This window comes from Cebus imitator, unplaced genomic scaffold, assembly GCF_001604975.1.
Source record: "Cebus imitator isolate Cc_AM_T3 unplaced genomic scaffold, Cebus_imitator-1.0 Scaffold553, whole genome shotgun sequence".
NCBI classification, from domain to species: domain Eukaryota; kingdom Metazoa; phylum Chordata; class Mammalia; order Primates; family Cebidae; genus Cebus; species Cebus imitator.
In genome coordinates, this window is record NW_016107868.1 from 47337 (window position 1) to 68420 (window position 21084).

Here is a 21084-nt window from a genome sequence, read left to right on the forward strand (position 1 = left end):
TGACATGTTTAATAATAATACTATAATGACTATTTATTATTACATAGTTAACAGATTATAATGTTTGATAAAAAAAAACTCTTAGGTAACATCTACATTCTTGACATCATCATATAATATTTCACATAATTACTTCAGGAAGGGCATACCTGGATAATATTCTTCTGTACCCAAACATACCTAACAATATGTCACCCTAGTGACAACTAATAAAGGTTCAGAAATCTTGAGTCAAAACCCTTTCCTTCAAATCTCCATAGATATACCACTTAACATTCATGAGAGTAAGTATCAAGGCCAGCTACATTCATTCATTCAACAAATATTAAATGCACTTATTACGTCCCACACAATCTAACAGATGCTGAAGATAAATTGAAAAAAACAACAGCCTTTTTGTAATATCTATTTGATCTTTGTCCCAGGTTCCTGGCACACAGCTGCTAAATCCCTTGGAATTTCTAAAGTAGAGAAATGTCTTTTGTTTTAATGATATGACTTTTGGTGGGCCCCTTGATAGCTTCAAGATAGAGGCTGGTGGTCACTAGAAAGATCAAGGCATGATTAGACAGTTGGAAGTTCAGTCACATTCCTCAACTCTGGAGAGAGAGGAGCTGGAGACTGATTTTATCAAAAATAGCCTTATATTTCAGCAAGCATGCTTATGTAATAGAACCCCCATAAAAACCCTAAACAATGGTGTAAAAGCTCAGAGTTTCTGGGTTGGTGAACACATCATGGTGCTGGAAGGGTGGCATACCTGGAGAGGGCATGGAAGCCCCACACCCCTTCTCTTATAACTGGCTCTATGCATCATTTCCATTTGGCTGCTCTCGAGTTGCATGCTTTATAATAAACCCATAACCAAAAGTAAAGTGTTCCTGAGTTCTGTGAGCCATTCTAGCAAATTATCAAACTTGAGGAACAGGTCATGGAAACTCCCAACCCCATCAACTTTATTACCAGTATGTCAGAAATACAGGTAGTCCAAACTTATAATTGTTATCTGAAGTCAGGGCAGACCTGTGGGACTAAACCCTTAACCGGTGGGGTCTGTATTAACTCCAAGTGTTCAGTGTCAGAATTGACACCCAACTGGTGTCCGGAGATAGGGAGAATTGGTTGGTGTGGGCCAAAGTAACATATTTGGGGTCAGAAATGCTGTGAGTAAAAGAGTTTAGACTGATCCTTAGTCTTAGACTTTTATCGTTGGTGAACTTACATTCCAGCTGAGGAAGGTAAATAATAATAAACTGTGAAACATGTAATGAAGGCTGATATGTGAGAAAAGAATGGAAAACAAAGCAGTGGCAAGGGCCTGTAGTCCCGGTTACTTGGGAGGCTGAGGTTAGAGGATCTTTTGAGCTCAGGAGTTCAAGACCAGCCTGGGCAACACAGCGGGTATGGAGGAAGGAAGAAAGAGGAGCAGGAAGGAATAATAGAAAACAGAATGAGGGTATTTTCCTAGTGCCTATAAAGTTGCTATTAGAATCCTCCTGTGTCATCTGAATCACGGAGGCTTGTTAGTCAATGTAAATATGCATTTCTAGTCCAGCGATGCACTGGTCTGAGATAAAAGTGATAAAAGGAACCAAAAGAAAAATACAGCTTCTCATTTGTCCCATGTTTGGTGAATTTATTGTACTTTCTCTATCCATCAATCCAGACACTAAATAAAGAACTCACTGGGGCATATCCTACTTCTTTCCTGGTGTTACTACTGGCCGCAACATAGGGAAGCCTCACCAGTTTTCCACCAGTTAGAACCACCACTTAACCCCCATAATCTTACGTTGAGATATAAGAGAGAAAGGGATTCCAACTGCTCCCTGAATGTCCCTCCAAATTAGCTGCTAATGTCACCTCAACTTTAGCTGAAGATAATGCATTTCTAGAAGAGGGAATGGAAGCTTAATGCTGTTCCTGCATTTACTCACAGCTCTACAACATTTCTTGCATGTTCTGTGTTTGTTCCATGCTCCTCGTACCTAGTTTACAGATTTAGTACAGATTTTCTCCTATAAAAGTCTGTTGGTAATTTCAAATGGAATGGGAAAAAGGGTATTGGACCATTGTTTTTAATTAGCTTTCTTACTCATAAGTCCTAGACTTAGCCTTAGCCTTAGACTTTTAAATATTTTAAAGGAGGTTTCTGAATAATCCATTTTGATATTTTGTGTCAACTTGTGTTTTAATAATTTCATATTTTAAAAATTAAATTATAAGAGTGTACCCCATGACATATACCATTAATAAATTTATATCAAGGATAATGAATCTAATATAATTACTTGAAAATTCTTTTAAAACACATTTCAAATAAGAATTTTTACGTATAAAGAAACTTTTTTTTTTTTTTTCAAAAAAGTGATCAACTGATAAGAAAATACTATGAAAATGATATTAAAAGCCGGGACTACTTTCTCTTTTTCACTTTGGTAGATGTTATCAAAGAAATTCTTCTTTCCCATATAAATAAACTTAAACTCTTACTTCCTCTACTACATACCTACAGTATTATATGGAAAATGACAAACAGCCTACCTCAGATAATTTCATATTTTCATCCAAGTAAGTCATGTGCAAGTTTTTGTTAAGCATAAAACCATAGTAATTTTAGTAATTTTTTTGACTTAAGAAAAAAATTTCATGGAAAAGCTATAGATATAAACCCAAACATAATTACCTAAACATTTATTTAATGCTTATATTTTTCTACTTTAAAAACGTACATAAGTTGGGTGGGGTGTGTGGCTCACGGCTATAATCCCAGCACTTTGGAAGACCAAGGCAGGCACACCACGTGAGATCAGGAGTTTGAGAGCAGCCTGGCTAACACGGTGAAACCCATCTCTACTAAAAATGCAAAAATTACCCAGGAGTGGTGGCAGACACCTGTGATCCTGGCTACTCAGGAGGCTGAGGCAGGAAAATTGCTTGAACCCAGGAGGTAGAAGTTGCAGTAAGCCAAGATCGTGCCACTGCATTCCAGCCTGGGTAACAGAACAAGACTCTGTCTCAAAAAAAAGACAAAAAAAAAAGTACATAAGCTATCAAAAATAACATTCCCATATGAAGCTTAATTATTTCACAATTCACATTTACATATATACAACATATCCCACACTACTTCACTTAATTACTAGCCTCCAATTTCTTATATTTAAAGAAATACTTAAGTAAAATAAAATGTGAATGTGTATCATGTTCATTAAGGCCTTCCTTTGCTGAGGAGTTAGACATTAGTTAAAAGAAAAATGACAGGGTCACATAGTTCTAAGAACCCGCAAAAAGCAGCCGTGACCCTGTGATCCTACCTTCCGGGGGTAAGCTGTAGAGCTGAGCCACAGGACCAGTCACAGGAATAACAGGCAACTGGAAATGAAAAGAACTTTTAATCGTTGGGAGTGGCAGTCGATTTTTTGGGAAACACTTCCTCATTATCAGACTGGAGGTATTGACAAGAGGATCAAGAGTCCTCACTGCTAGACATTCCTGTTTTAAAAAAAAGAAAAAGAAAAAATAATTTTTTTGACGAATAACTGAACCAATTTGACTTTATTTCAGAAAGTAATACATTAATAATTTTCTAGAAATACGTATCTCAAAAACCAATACTGTAACACAGAATAGTTACAAAATAGCTTTAAAATTCAGAATTATCTATCTGTAAATAAGAACCTCATGTGGCAAATTGAAAAGAACTTTTCCTTAAATATTGTAAGCAGAAATCAGTATCATCTTTGGAGTAATGTGGGGGATACTTAGCAAGCCTAGGACATAAAATTAAAAAGACAATTTAAGGGGAAAATGGAAAAAGGGATTAAGCAAGAAAGCTTAAAAGGTGTAAGATGTTTAAAAAAAAAATAAATGCATTTGACCGAACCTTTCTCAGAGAGGTGCAATAACACCTCTCGTAAGTTGGCTATTCACCTTATGAAAGGACAGCCTGAATATCACAATATAAAGTTTTAAGGGTCTGACTTGCTGTCCTGGTCTCTAGTCTTGAGAAGGGTTAAGGGACACAGGATATGAAACTGTCATATAACAACTAAATATTATTAGTGACAATTGACATTTAGATGGTACTTTGATACATTGTAAAAGTTTCCATATATGTTTTCACATCTGACCTGTCAAAATAAATGAAAAATTAAGGCTCAGAAATGTTAAATGGCATAAACCAGTCACCTAACTCCTCATATATAAATTATCCATTGCTATCTTTACTAGGAAATGTAAAAACAAGTGCATATGATTGATCTAGAAAACAAAAAACTAAGGTAAACATAAAATATGTGTTCAGATATCTTAGCTCTTGTCATATAAAAAATAGATTGTGTTGATCATGTGTAAGACCAGGAGTGCACAACCAAGATAACTGGCTGATATTTTCAAAAAGACAGATTTCTTTCTAATAATATAGTTTTCTTTTTAAAAAGGGGGGGAGGGGGCGGGGGTTGCATTGCAACATCCCCATTCCCCATGGCTGACAATCAACACAGATGCTAGAAAGGATCTCACTAAATATATTGCCAAAAATGTTCATGCTTAAAACAGCTGGCAGATCTAGCATTCCCAGTTCCAGGTGTCATTTTTGTACATTCTCTATTCAAAAAAGCCTCTATCCAGCAGGAAAACATGCAGACCACTCACAGACAACAGAACTGCTCTACAGACTATAAAAGATCCACAGGTACCTCATGAAAGGGGCATACAACACTGAGTACAGCCAACTACACATCTAGAAAGCATGGCTTCATGGAATCTCCTCTTGCTAACTGGATGAATTTCTACTTCTTCCTTTTTGCCTTTGGAAGAAAATCTCACATTGCAGAACTGCGCACTGACCATTTCCTCCAACTAAGCCTGAGGTCACATGTGAGAAATAACTGTGTCTTTTGGTTTTAAGATTTTCAAAAAATGTATTTATCATGTTTCTGAGTATTTGTACATTAATTCGGTTTTCTTAACAACCAAATCATATCATTAGTACATAATCAGGAAATAAGAAAATAACTCACTTGTGAAGTGTTATACAGAATTTTCATCCCATTGGCATCAATAAATGCTTTTCTTCCCAACTTGATGTTTGTAACACTTTTTAAACTCTGTAAAATTCCTTTTCGAATGAGCATGTTTCTATGCCGATTATCATGGCGGTGCCAATCTACATAAATTGTTAAAAGCACTTGGACATATCCTCTGTCTACAGCTCTCCTGGCATTTGTTTCTTTAACAAAAGAAAATTGAGAAAGAATACTTTTTAAATGACAAGAGAGGGTGATAGAATAAATCAAATTTAAAATATTACCTCAATATTGTGATGGATGCTTATGATTCTTTTTTTCCAAAACAAATGACAACCACATATTTAAATTTTTTCTAACAAAATAAATATGAAGTTCCAGAGAGCAAATTGCAATCTCTTCCAAAACCTGCCTGTGTACTGTTTCACCATTTATAAATATCAAAATGTCTTTAATAAAATTTGAGGAATAACTTTTTAAATGCTTTTGTTTACTAACAAAAGCTTCATGTATTTTAAAATTTATGAATGTAATGATTTTCATTACACCAAATGAAACGTACACGCTTTCTACTTACTAGATGTGAATGTGATTTTTAGAAGATCCACTATCATTTTTATAATTTCTATTATAAACTTTATGTTCCCACTGAAATAAACCCTATTGAATTGTAGCTTCTATTGCAAACTTTATGTTTCCACTAAAATTAATTGCTCCAATTACTCCACAATTATATAAATATTCATACTATAACAATGCTAATTTTAAAATACTTATATAACTTTTTTAGTAAATGAAATGTAAGGAGCATTACATGATTAGAAAATAGTGCTTTCTGGCTTTCTAGTCATTCGATTTTTATTGTAATAGCAACTACACTAAAGGTTTTTGTAAATACTCAAGTTTATTGGAGTAGAATTAACAAATAAATCCACGTTTGCCTTAATTTTATTATTTTATTTGTATTTAAAATTATTAACCACAGGGTGCATTTTACTAAGATAGTGGCAAGGCAATCATTTCAGAGCAATATACCGAGTCACCCAGTGCTACTCTGCTGGGTTAATTATAAGGAGCACAAGATAATATTCAACACCCATCTGAGGTTGTTTAATTAAAGGAAATACTAGTGTCTTCTTAATCTCAAATTTACCTACAAAATAACCACTAGGTTCACAGTATGGACACTAAGATAATGCAATAGTAAGGCTCCACTGATTTTAGTTGCCTGAATTATTAGTTTCTAAAGGTGCAAGTAGAAACCTAAAACATAACACTGAGATAAACTTATTAATTCCCTTTGAGAACTATGTTATGACATTAGACAGGCCGAAGACACTTACTAGAGCTAGGGAAAAGATTTCCTATGTGAAGGCTTTAAACCCTCTATTATGTCTAGAATAGCTAGTATGCTAAGGCTGTGGCTATTTTACAAAATCACTTTCATTGTTTTGACCAAGTAAAGCTTCATACATTTTAAATGAATACACACTTTGTTTACACCAGTTGGAAGTCAGCCTTTAGTTTACTAGCTGTGAATGTGATTTTGTTAAAAGCCATTATGATCATTGTAATTCCTATTACAAACCTTGTGTGTTTCCACCACAACTCCCAATAGCTTAAATGGTATTTATGAGAAATATTAAAATTCTCTATGAAAGATCAAGTACGAAACTTGCCCATAACTCAAACACAGGTGCTGAGTGCCCCTTAAAGGAAGTGAACAGAGCTACATGCAACCAGCACTGAGCACAAATAAAACATTAGAAAAGGGAACTTTATTCATGTATTCAGGATACCAAACTCCCAATTAGCCTATGTCTCCTCTTCCCTCTAAAGTCTAATTTATCCTCTTAAAGAAAATGATTGCACCTCCCCCGAAACCAAAAACATTTTGAAAAATAAATGAGAATGCTCCAAAATGCCATTATTTGTTTAAAAATATGCAGTGTGCCATGAAATAATATTTTGCATCATTAAATTTTCATCCTATTTAGTGCCGTGTCATCTGAAAATATATTAAATATAAACTGAAGTCATTCTCCTTTCAGTTACTATTTTTTTCTCCTTTCAGTTACTATTTTTTTATTCTGATGGAATAAACAGGTATGTTTGCCCCACCACACTTGTTTGAAAAAGAAGGGAGGGAATAAAAAGGAGACTACTACTAAAAACTGAAAATACTAAATTACAGTCATCATGTATTAATTGATTTCTATAAAATACTTGAAACTTATGAGTTTTAGCTTTTACTAGCTTAGAATTAATGACTTTGCCATCAGTGATCCTGAAAATTAGTAAGCTTTAATAAAAGTTTAGTTTTAAAAGCTATTCTATTCTACTCCAAATCAAAAGTATGTGCCCATATTAAGAATTAATCTTTTTACCACAAAGTGGTTTAAAGTTTAAACCACAAAGTGAGGACCCATCAAAGTAAGGCCAAAAATATCTTCTCAAATTAATCCACATATTGTGATCTTGGTCTAAAGCTTACCACATCACAAATGAAAATAAAGCTACACAACTAATCTGAGTGTCATATACTTTGTCTGAAAAATAAATTTGTCGAATGAGAATTCTATTATTTGGTACTAATACCTAAGGTGATTTTTTTTAATTTTATAAATCATTACCAAATATTAGATTTTCAATCAATTCATTATTTACTATAATTTTAAAAAGATCAGAATTCTGGTAATTCAAACAAGGGACAAGTTTGTCTTACCCCTAACAGGCAGTTATTGATGAGCTGTCTGTTACTTATGTCTCCCTTGTGGATGGTGGGGTGGGGGTGGGACATATAAAAGCCACCCAGCCAACACAGATTGTTAAGACCAAATGTTATCGTGATTAAACAAAATGTTAATAAACTGATCGACCCCTGAAGTGCCATTAAAAAAATATTTAAAATGAAGATACTAAGCATATTGGAGAGAATATATATATATAAGTACAGGCAATTACTCTCCAAAAGCATAAGACATATCTACTTCAATGCTTCAAGTCTGATAAGGAAAACAGTGCTTTATTTTGTAAATGAATTAGACTGTAAATTTATATTAAGTCACATTTTCTGAAAGTTATATAAACTCACATTTACGGTAGAAACAAAATTTGTAGAGTTCTAAGTTATTCATAAAATCAGAGATAGTTGTTAAAAGATATTTCTTATAGTAAAAGTTCAGTACACGTTAGCTTCACTTTCAAAAAATTATACATATTTTCCTCTACTAATGGATCTTTATGTTTATCTAAATTACTTAGAAATAGGCAATCAACGTGCTTGACTAAATTATATAAATGTACTAAATAAATTATAGCTCAATAAACATAATATGGCATTAGTTATGATGCACATCAACAACACTATAAGGAAAAGTCAATTTTGACATTAGAATACCATAAACCAGCTTTATAACTATAGTCTAAATCTACATTTCTAGATTCTTTAACATAGTAAATAGAATTCTCAGAAAAATAGTATCTAGTATTTCTAGTATTTAAAAACTTACTTGATTTTAGCAATGCAGCAAGAGTGTCTAAAGCAACCCTGTCAACACAACAAGAAAACACAAACAACAACAAAACTAGTAAAATTAATCTACAATAGTAAATTCATACAATCTTTTTCAATAACTCATTATTCTATTATCTATTCCAAAGTTTATTCTTAATTACACTTGGTATTTATCTGTATGCATCTCTCTCTTCAGCTTAAAATTGGATATGAAAAAGACTGAAATATCAATAGATGTGAACAAAAAAATATTTTGAGAGAGAAAAAGAAGGAAATTAACAATGTCTAAGTTTTTGTCAGAAGTTAGATAAATGGACTCATTCCATCAGCCTCTGTATCTGACCTGAGAGTTAACAAAGGAAACCACACTATTAAGAATCACATGCCCTGATTTGCAAAGGAATTAAAAACAAATTTTAACACGAATTATCATAACTACAAAATTCTATAGATATTGTAACTTTCTGACTTCAAAGTATTTCCATTCTATCAAGCTATATCGCCTCCTATTTAAGGCCATAACAAAGGTAAAATATTTTAGAACTTGAAGGTTGGGGAGAAGTATGACCCGTTAACATTTTTCAGCTATGATGCGCCAAGATGAATAAGAAGCCTAACTAATATCTCAAAAACTCTTAGTGTCCCTTAGAAGACAAAGAAATCACCCCCAAAATTGAAAGCATTTAAATTGTATTTGAACATAAACAGTCACACATAGTGAAATTACTATAAAAATACACATAATATCACCATGGAAAACCTATAATTCAAATAGTTTATTTTTAATCAGTTACTGAGGAAATGGCACTTACTTTCAATAATTTTTTAAATGTAAGGCACATATTATAGTACCTCTTGGTAATACATCAACAATTACAATTAATTTGCATGAAAATTGTGTATATTATGAAGCAATCATTTCACTCACCATTAAGCATTTGTTGAATGCCTACTTGATAACCACAGTAGCAAGTTCTTCATGGGTATAAAATTAGAAAACAAACTTATCTCTTCCACAGATAATTTTACAATCTACATAATGTAATAAAAGAGTATACCTATGAAAAAACTGCTCAAGAAATTAAAAACAAAAATGAGGTAATAAAGTAAAAGTTGCATACAGCAGCAGTAAAAGAGAAGCAGCATGACTAGCTGTAGGTAAAGAAGAGCATAATAGATTACAAGACTTAAGATGGGTAAGTAAAGTTCATAGCAAAATCTGAAACAAAAATCCAGGGCGAGGCACATGGTAAGTGCTCAACAAATGCCCAGTAAGAGGAAGTTCTTAATAGCTACTTTTTGTTTTTTGACAAAAATAAAGCAACCATGTAAATCTTCATAATAACATTTGTAAAATAATAATTATAAAGTATTTTTATATTATAAATTCATACCTGTAACTTCCTCAAAACAATATGAAGTGTTGGTAATAGTGAGTTAAAAATAAACAAACATTATAAAATTTTGTATTAAATTTTCATTGCATTGAATTATCAGTAAGAAACTTTCCATACTTTTACACTTAAGCAATAAAATGTACAGGAGAATATAAAACTATCAAAATAATGATGGCTTCTCAATTGGTCAAAATTAAACACAAAACTAAATGAAATTCCATATGAGACTGCAATTTATAAAAACTAAAATGGATAAGAAAACTATTTCAGCAAGACCTGACAAATGCCAGACACTGTTACAGGTGCTTTATATATATATATGTTTTCAATTTTGTTTCACAGACTGAAATATAACATGCCTAGGGCCACATAAAATCTCAATGCAACAGAATGAATACACAGAATTCTCCTGTTGAGAAAGGAAATTATGAAATTAGAAATGTCAGTCTCCCTTTGAGAAGGCTATCTGAACTTTCACTTCCAGACAAAATGGGAGTAACAGAAACTGGATATACCCTCTCATTTGATATAATTTTTTTTTAATGGACAAAATGGGACTGTTTAAGATACTGAATATCAATCAATGAAAGATAGCGATCCACAGAAATGGCAAAAATGAGATGGGCCCTACAATTGCTCCAGCATACTACACTTTGAGAAAGCAACCAAGCCACAGCAGAGGGAAATCAAACGTAGTAGAGTCTGGCAGATCCCCAAGCTGAGCACACAAAGTCCCTGATGGAGGACATGGAGAGTCCAGGGAGACCAAGTCGGTTAGAGTTCACAGCACAGAATACCAGAAAATGAAAGCTGTACAGAAAGAGTGGCTCAGGGATTTTCAGAGAGTTGTGTTTGAATATTCAGCAAAGTAGTGATCAGCACATGTGTGTGAAGTAACTACCAAGGCCGGGGAAAACCCATCCAAAAGGACTGAAGAACCACATCTAGTATTCACACAGGGCTGACACGTGTGCCTGCTCCCACCAATCACACCAGAAATCCTCATGATTCACGGGGTAGAGTGCTCAGAAGGATTCTGCCTCAGTAGCAGGGAATAATCAGTCCTAAACAGTGCTCTGATCCCATCAAACAAATCTGAAAAGACAGATCAGACTAATTCCAACAAACTTAACTACATCCCAGAACAAACCTCAAGAATATTTACAGAAATATAAAAATACCCAGCACTCAACAAGGTGAAATTCACAATGACTGGCACTCAATCAAAAATATCAGGTATGAAAAAAGCAGGGAAAAAAGACCCATAATGATGAAAAAAAAAAAAAAAACAATTAAAACAGATGTAGACCTCACATAAACATTAGAAAACATTAAAATACTTATAATAGTACTCCATGTGTTCAAGTAGAGAAAAGATTTAACATATTATAGAAAGACAGTGTTTTTGAAAAGCTACCAATTGATCCAGCCATTTCACTCCTAGATATCTACTCAGCAGAAATAAAAAATATATGGCCATAAAAAGTCTGTGAATGTTTATATATCCAAATAAACATTCACAGCAGCTTTATTTGTAACAGCCAAAAGCTAAAAACAATCCAAATGTCCATTAACAGGTGAATGGATAAACAAATTACAATACAGCCATATAACTGTGACTATTATTCAGCAATTAAAAGAATAAATTTTTGATACATTCAACATAAGTGAATTTATAATCATGATACATGGAAGAAGCTAGATCCAACCCCCCACAAAAAAAGATTACACACACTATGATTCCATTTATATAAAATTCCTGAACATGTAACCAAATCTATAGTAGTAGGAGGCATAGCCATAACAGGGCCAAATGGGAGACGCAAGGGAAGAATTACCAAGGGCACAGTAAAGCCTCTGGGGGTGACAGAGATGTTAGCTTGATGTGGTGATAGTTTCATAGGTTTAGCCATATACCACATTATGATTTTCATGGGCTCTAGACACTTCTTTGCCTTCATGGGCCCCTCCCTCCAAAAAGTATTTAAAATTCATATAGCATTTTACAACTGTGTTGGTGTTGGTATAAAGATGAATGCACTAAATATCATAGATTAAAACATTTTCTTCAGCCTAAAAGTTCATTTTTATATGATTTTTAAAGAAATTAAAATATTTTTATGGGACCCTAGAAGTATTGTGGGTCCTTGGCACTGTGCCTACCGAGCCTAAAGGCTTTTAGCCCAGCCTATGTCCATTTTCAGCAAATGGTACACTTTGGATATATATATAACTTACCATGTAAAATACATCTCAGAAATGTATTTCAAAAAACAGAAGTCAATCTAATATAAGAGAAACTAAGTAAACCCTACTTCCTGTGGTTATTCTGTTTAATTTCCATAGGCTATAAATCCCTTCTATTTAAAAAGTAATTTAAAAGCTGAGACAAAATATTTACTTCCCAAGGCACTAAACAATCTGCTAATTTAATCATGTTAGGAAGATCTCAAGACTCACTGCATTACATGTATTACCTACCGTAAGTAGCAGATTCCACTTGCCATTCAATGTAATGCATTTCTTACCATTACTAAAGAGGCTTCTTTGTCAATTTTTATTAGAGACTACCATGACCCATCAAAACATTAACTTCTATGTATGTAGACAGAAGTCAAGTTTTGTGAAAGACTATGCAAACTACGCAAAGTGAAGATACAGCTAACATAGAACACAATGAAAGATCACAAAACTGTGCTTACTGCTAAGTACATGCAGTTAATCACTGTTATGGGTTGAACTGTGTCCAAAAAGATATGTTGAAGTCCCAACCCCCACTACCTCCAAATATGACCTTATTGGAAAACATGGTCATTGCAGATGTAACTAGTTAAGGCAAGGTCATACTGGAGTAGGTGGGCCCTTAATACAAGAGACTGGTGTCATTAGAAGAAGAGAGAAGACTATATGAAGACAGACACAAAAGGAGAGGGTGCCATGTGATGATGGAGGCAAAAACTGAAATGCTATGGCTGCAATCCTAAGAACACCAAAGACTGCCAACAAACCCCCAGAAGCTAGGAAGAGCAAGGAAGGATGCTCCCTTACAGGTTTCAGAGGGAGCACAGCCCTGCTGACAAGTTGATTTTGGACTTCTAGCATCTGGAACTATAAAACAATAAATTTCTATTGTTTTGAGTCACCCGGTAACTTGTGGTACTTTGTTATTACAGCGCTAGAAAACTAATACAATAATTTAGATGCAATCGCTTACAATGAACTCATAAGATTTTCCTTTCTACAGATGATTCTTTATTCAAAATTGTAAAAATCTTAGAAACTCTTTCTCCCTACTGGCAGTTGTTTACACTGTTTAAACTAAATAAAAATGCTCCTGACAGTTTCTAATCCTAAAATAGAACATTTTTTTTCTGTTGATATTTATTTTTCAACACTGTCAAGCTGGAATATGAACCCAGTTCTTTCGGATGCCAATGCCCATTGTCTTTATTTCATATTTCCAGTAGATTAACAGATTACTCGTAAAGTTTGGTGTAAAGTCATTTGTACATAACTCTTAAATAACATTTAGTAAAAATGTGCAGATTACTTTACACTAAACTTGGTAACTTGGTTATAATAGAGTATAAAGTACACCTTAAGTAGGAGATCATGGTCATTACATAAAAAATAAATTATAAAAAAAAATTATTTTTAGAATTTCACCACAAAGAAATTTCTGAAATTCTACAACACTTATAAGCCAGAGTGAATTTATGTTACAAAAGAATTTTAAAATATTAGATGTATTGAAATGCATAGTTTGTATTATGTTAATTAAAATTTCTCAGTATAAATAATTTGTATTTCCTCATGTATTTTTCCAGTGTTCATATTTCCACACAGAATACTGCAACCAACAATAATTCCAAAAGTAGTCTGTGGCTTAATTTAGGAGATGTGAAGGAAGAAAAGCTGAAGTCCCCAGACACTAATGAAGTTACAGCTACTTTAAGTCAATCCTTGTAATGACTTCCACACCTATGGGGAAACTCAAAAAGATACAGTTAAAATAACTCCTGAGCTGCTTCCTTCTAGATTAACAGTTTTAAATCCAAAACCTAAAATTAAAAAGAAGAGGAAGCATAACCCTTCAAATATAAATCTTCCTCAATCTTCTTCCCAGTTAATGTGGAACATTGTTCAAAGGGAGGAAGAAATACAACAGAAAGCTCTAGATGTCTGGGGTTTTTGGTTAATTAGAGGGAGACCCTCAGATTACTAAAAATGGTAAGTGATAAAGATATACAAAGTTTGGTCAATGAGTGGCTTGTTCTTTTTAAAGTAAAAATAAAGTAAAAGATTAATTTTTCTTCTTAAAGTAGAAATAGAAAAATAATGGATAATTTATCTTTTCTCTGATGTTTTAGATCCATTGATTTCTATAAGGTTCTGAATATACCCCATGTGGTATATCATAAAGATCCTTTTGAAATGCTTCATTTAATTTCCCCTGGGAACATTTTATATTAGATTTGGTAACTTGATTATACTAGAGTATAAAGTACATCTTAAATAGGAGATCATGGCCATTACATAAAAAATAAATTATAAAATGCCATACCCCTTAAGGGGAGAAATCGTTTATAAATGAAAGCATAAAGGCTCACTCCTGTATTCCCAGCACTTTGGGAGGCTGAGGTGGGTGGATCACTTGAGGTCAAGAATTCAAGACCAGCCTGGCCAACATGTTGAAACCCCATCTCTACCCAAAAGTACTGGTGTGGTGGTGTGCACCTGTAGTCCCAGCTACTTGGAAAGCAGAGATAGAATAATTGCTTGAGCCCAGGAGGCAGAGGCTACAGTGAGGCAAGATCGTGTCACTGCACTTCAGCCTGGGCAACAGAGTGAGACTCTGTTTCAAAAAGAAAAACAAAGAAAACATTTGAAATAAAATTTCAACATTAAAAAAATTTAAAGGCATTTTTTAAAGCTCAACTGATTTTAGAACAAACAAGAATGATTTTACTAGGTGAAGAGTAAGTACATAGAACATACTTTTTCATAAAGTGCTCTCTGCTAAGTTTCAAAGAGATTACGTTTATGAAAGATGATAATTTTGAGGAAAGTTTAGGAACTTGTGAGTACATTTTTGGGTTTTGAGTTTGACTTCATGGAAGTCAAGCATAGCTTTCCAGGTAACATTCTTGTCTGGAGAACATAAGAATCTGGTTTAACACAGTATGAAGTTTCCTAATGAAAGTCAGTTTCAATAGAAATAACATTATGTCCTTTCCAGTGATCAAAAACTGCTGTCCAGAATATTTATCCATAGAAATGAAAAACAAGTATCAGGAACAGTTAGAGATGAGTGGAATTTTTTTGGCTCAGTGTCCAGATTATTAGAAAACCAGTAAAGTCAGTTGCCCATTTTGACTACTGGAATGCTGTCAAGAAGCAAGTTCAGGGAAATTCATCTTTGTGAGATTATTACAAAAATAAGGTTTTAAGAGCCAGAGTTCTGTGGTTAGAACTAAAACCAATGAAAATATTTAAACACAAAAAGACTGTTTAGAATTTGTCACTAAGTTTCATTATTTATGTTGATTGCTTTTCTTCTTAAAAAGAAGACAAAAAAGGAAACTTCTCCAAAAGTCTTTGGCTCTAGGCTTTAAATGAAAATGGCCCTTGAAGCTAACTATGGGGTTTTTTTTTTTAAACTCAAGTGAAGATTATTGAGCCACCGATTTCATGACTTGGGTTTTCTCTTTATCATTTGTTTATTAAATGGAGGGAAATGATAACCCAGGAAATTGAGGAGAGATTATGTGCCAAATATGAAAAAGGAAATAAGAGCAGAATTCTTCTGGATGCATTCCTAGTTTTTGTTTTTTCTCTCTCTCTCTTGTTTCTAACAGAGTTGAACTAGCTACTGTGGCATGAGTCCCTTTAAATTCAAATTCTGGATTTTACTAAGCCAGACTTCCTTCTCTGAGAAAGACACTGTATATTTAAATAGATTTTATATACCTATTTATATACTTAATCAAATAAAACATTAAGTGTTCTTTCAAAATTTAGTTCTAATGAGTTGAAGTCTGCAGTAAATAAAATAGGTCTTCCTTTTAAACATAATTTAAAATTTCCTTTTCCCCCCACTTGCATTCCTGTTCTTGCTATGAAAATACATTAATATTGTATATATTATATTGTAAATTGTATACTGGATAAATACATTCAACAAGTAATTTGGGAATAGCATAATTTCTCTTTCTCCATGTTTGGGAACAAAATAAGTAATTCTAGTCACTATTTCTTAGGGCTGAGCAATGTGAGCTTTGGTGATTGGGTCGTCTGTGCTTACTGGCTAGTGCTACTATTGGAATATAAACTCAAATAATGCATAGATTCAGGGAAATGCTAAGGGAAGGCTATTTCTTCCCAAGCTTGGGTCTTTCACTTTCACTTGTGATCCCTATCACAAAGACAGGGATTGTCTGGTTGCAACTGTATCTCTATATCCCTCAGAAAGAAAAGATAACCTCAATTTGGCTGGCTTAACAAAGCTATGATCCGGTCATTCTTTCCTTCTCCTCCAAGCTAGCGATATAGAGAAGAATAAAAATATAAGTTTGTCTCGAAAAAAAAAAAAAAAAAAAAAAAGAATGTACTTTTGGTATTAGCTAGGAATCATTCATACCCACATTACTACCTTGCTTATCTAAACTGTATTACATTAATACAGGCATTGTGCTAATTATAGGAATCATTTCATTACAATACAGACAGGAAACTAGGGCATAATAGAGTAAGTAACTTACTTAATAAGTAAGTTATGGCAGAGCCAGTAAATGACAGAGCTAACGTGCAAATCCAGGTCTGTCTGCCTGCAGGGCCCACTCTAAATCACCATAAGACACCGATTCTGTGTTACTGATTGTGATACAAGTATTCTGTTTACTTTGTTACATTTCATCAGATACTCTAGGATTATGTATAATTCTTACATAGGTAACTATGTTGTCATCCTACCAAATAATATTTAATAAGTAATTATATGTGCAACTAAGCTCCCAAAATATTTTTAAATATTTGGCCCTTATTAAGAAAGGGTGAAGACACTAGAAATGTCCTGAACCCTATTTGTTTAAGAGCAAAATGTAATCAAATAGTTTATGTGACAAGTTCTTCATTACAAAAGATTCACAGCTAATAAACACAGGAAAAAAAATAAGAAATTTAGATGTTATTATTTTCTAATCCCTAATGAAATAACAGATATAGGCAATGTCATGAATGACTGCTAAATCACTAAGTGAAAAGTGGATGGGGACATTTCTTATGGATGGATCACCTCAACTCAATGAGCTTAAGTGACACAAAACAAAGTCCCCAGCTCCACCTATGAAATATTTTTGACCAAAAAAAGAAACAAACAAACAAAGAACAAAATGCCAAAATCTAATCAAGCCACAGTTTTATCAGTCTACAGAAAATGTAAGGAATATACTCATATGTTAAATAACTCCAGGCTACAGTCATTGTAAACTAGAGTGCGGAACATTTTAAAAAAGACCTATCACCCAAGTCCTTCAACAAACAAAACAAAACCAAAGAATAGGGAGACTTTTGATTTTAAAAGATTATGAGGCATATCAATCAAATACAATGTATAGACTCAATTTAAACCCTGAAAAACCCAGCCAACTGTTTAAAAAAAAAAAAAAGGCATTTCTTAGATATTCAGAAAATATCAGATATTAAGGAATTACCATTAATATTGTGGGGTACAAGAAAGACAACTGTGGTAACACTAAAGGAAAAAAGATCTGTAATTGATAGGGATCATATTAAAGAATTTACAGATCAAATATAATCGCTGATATTTACTTTAAAATATTCTAGGAAAAAATAAAAACAGAAAAACGAGACGAAAATGACAGATTTTTTATAGTAAAAATGAGTAACAGGTACATCAGAGTTCATTATACTATTCTCTCCACCTTTGTCTAGGTATGGAAATGTCCCAAATATAATGAGGAATAATGTATGTGTTTTGTTTGGATTCCTATTTAAACAAACCAACTAAAAACAGGCTATTTTGAGACAACTGGAGAAAACCAAACACAGACTAGATTTTAGATTATATTAAGAATGTATCAAGAGGATGGGGTGGGAGGATCACTTGAGCCTAAGAATTTGAGGCTGCAGTGAGCCGTGATCGTGCCACCGTATGACAGCCTGGGCAACAGAGTGAGACTCCATCTCAAAAAAAAGGAAATTAATAATTTTGTTGGCTATGATGGTAGTATTCTAGTTATTTTTTAAGTCCTTATTTAGAAGAATTATATACTGAGGTATTTAGAAAATAAATGATAATATTCAAAGAAAATAATCCTAGAGAAAATATCTAGGATCTGCTTACAGAAATATGCACACATTTTTATATTTTTTTAAATATTTTTATATATAATATATATAATTTATATATTATATATTATATATATAAAACACACCTGAGATTTCTTGAAAGTATCTCAGGAAAAACAAACAAAAGTGTGGAGTGGAAATAAATGAAACAAAAATGGTGGAATGTTCAGAAGTGTTAAACACAATAAGTAATTAATATAATTCTATATAATTAGTTCAATATAAACTCTATTTTATGTATGTTTTAAAAATTTCACACCAAAAAGTTTTTAAAGAATGACCTCTAAAATGGCTTAAGACCAAATAACAAGACATGGCTTTCATTTTCTGAGGCTGAAAGGCCTAGGAATGAATAAAAATACACACACACACACGTATATATATATACACACACACATCTAAAGATGAGGGAAAAAGAATGATGTGATTTTGACAAAACAAAAGTATATCAATTTAAGATTGTTCAGGTATTCCTAAGAAGGAAGAAGCCATTACAAGATTGTAAAATTGGGTGGGGAATATAGTAGGCACTCAATAAATGTTTCTGAATAAATATAGATAATCTTTTTTCCTTTTACAGTATCTAGAAATGCTCAGTCTAAGTTACTATAAACACTACATTCAATGAATTTAAAACTGTCTAATTTTAACATATTTGTGAAGATTAAATTTGAAACTAAAGAAAATCTTTATCATGATAAAATTATTTAAGAAGAAATGAAATAACCCTGAATATAATGTAATTCAACCTGCTCTTTGTACATTTCAAGATAATGAGGCCCAGAGTAACAAAGGTTATACCTATGTTTATATTCAAAACATTTACTCACTTTATAAGACTGGAATTCTTCTTACTAAATGGTCCAATGATTTTAAACATCAGTTCCACAACTCCATTTTTCCCTAAGGATACTGAATTCACAGCTGAGAAGGAGAGAAAAAGATGGGAAATTATTTTTAATTCTCAACAAATATTACTAAATATATTATAGAACCAGGCACAGAGGCATGTGCCTGTAGTCCCAGCTGCTTGGGAGGCTGAAGTGGGAGAATAACTTGAGGCCAGGAGTTCAAGGCCAGCCTGGGATGTATAGCAAGACCCTGTCTCTAAAAGAAAGTTGTTTAATAAAAAATTTTTAAATTATAGATAAGCCATTTGCTAGCCTTCTGTTGGTTAATCCAATAAAATGCCACCAAAAATGTAGTTCCTAATGTTTTGCAGGATGATTTTAATTTTCTCTGTATCTGTTTATTATTCAACTATCCCTTCTAATTTCATGTCTATACTGTATTCCTTTTGCCTTGATTGGAGTACTTGGTTGTTTAGCTTTTTTATTTTTACATTTGGGAGCTTTTGTTGCTTTGCTGTTTTTGAAACAGGGTCTTGCTGTGCTGCCCAAGCTGGAGTGCAGTAGTGCAGTCATGACTCAACCTCCTGAGCTCAAGAGATCCTCCAGTCTTAGCCTCCTGAGTACCTGAAACTGCAGGCACACATCACCACAAACACCCAATTTTTTCCATTTTTTATAGAAATGGCATCTCACTATGTTGCCCAGACTGGTTGCAAACTCCTGGCCTCAAGCAGGCCTTCGGCCTAGCCTCCAAAGTGCTGAGATTACAGGCATGTGCCATTGTACCAGCCTATTTTTAACCCAATACAGTTTTATTTTTTAAATCACCTGCTTTTCTATTTTCTAACGCATATTTTTCATTTTCCCTTTACTATTTCATTTCCTGACTTTCCTGGTGTGTACCTCTCTATTTTAACCTCTTTGGTTAGATATCTAATTCATTCATTTCCTTATGTTTGTTTTAGTTACATGTTATTTAAGTGTTCTAAGCTGTCTTCCTCAGAGCACACCTTGAGCCATATTTTCAAGGTACTGATATATAACACAGAGACATATACATGTTTACGTATGTTTACATATTACATATATGTATATATACAATATACATACATATCTAGTACTCTATAATTATTTTGCAATGATATTCTGCAATAACATATATTCTGCAATTCAATCTTAGGTTCTTTCATTAACCACTTCAATTCCACAATCAGAGAATAGAAAGAAAATCCATACCTCATGGTGTGGATTCTCATATAGTAACAGTGTGTGTTTTGGAGACATTTTATCTGAGTCTATATCTCTGTGATCCCTCTTCTCTCTAGCTTTCTCAAAGGCTCCCATACTAGTTATTTTCAGTTCTGCTACTTCCCTATTGATTGCTGAAGGGAATTAGCTCCAGGTGACTACACTACTGCATCCCTTCCTTCTCAGCTTTCCTGTCATCTGTGAAAGTCCAAAGAGGCACAGGAGTTTTTCCAGCTGCCAATATCCTGATACTCCTCCACATCTTTTCCACAGGCTGCCTACCCATCCTCCTCATTCCTATCCTTTATAAATTGAGGAAATTAGTAAAAATGTTCAAGGTTTCATCAGCTTACCTTCTTACCCCATATCACTTTTGTTGTGGTTGAAGTCAAGAGTTAAAATTAGCCATATTAAATCTTATCTTTCGTTTTTCACAAATTTCAGAGGTTTATAGAATTAGGATACTTTAAAATTCTCATTTTGGGTAACTTTACAACACTGGGTTAACTAAAAGCCACACAAATACTCACAGTTGGCAGAATATACTCGTAGAAGCTGAAGGCAAGGTAGCACCAAGCGATGATTCTGTAAATTCTGCTTGACCAAATTCAGGGTTATATTCAGAGCCCCATTAATTCTAGCTTTTACTCCAAATTTTTTATCTGTTTAAA

At 33.3% G+C, this 21084-nt stretch overlaps 1 protein-coding gene across 3 annotated transcripts in view; it reads right to left on the reverse strand.

Moving 5' to 3' along the window:
- Window positions 1–21084, reverse strand: part of AGTPBP1 (ATP/GTP binding protein 1) — a 121712-nt gene that overhangs the window by 30541 nt on the left and 70087 nt on the right. For all 3 annotated transcript variants that reach the window (XM_017515616.1, XM_017515615.1, XM_017515618.2), the window contains 5 exons: window positions 20944–21075; window positions 19145–19238; window positions 8543–8580; window positions 5025–5233; window positions 3318–3495 (listed from right to left, as the gene is read on the reverse strand). In XM_017515616.1, coding sequence (XP_017371105.1) covers window positions 3318–3495; window positions 5025–5233; window positions 8543–8580; window positions 19145–19238; window positions 20944–21075 — 651 coding nt within the window. The remainder of the gene's footprint in view (window positions 1–3317; window positions 3496–5024; window positions 5234–8542; window positions 8581–19144; window positions 19239–20943; window positions 21076–21084) is intronic.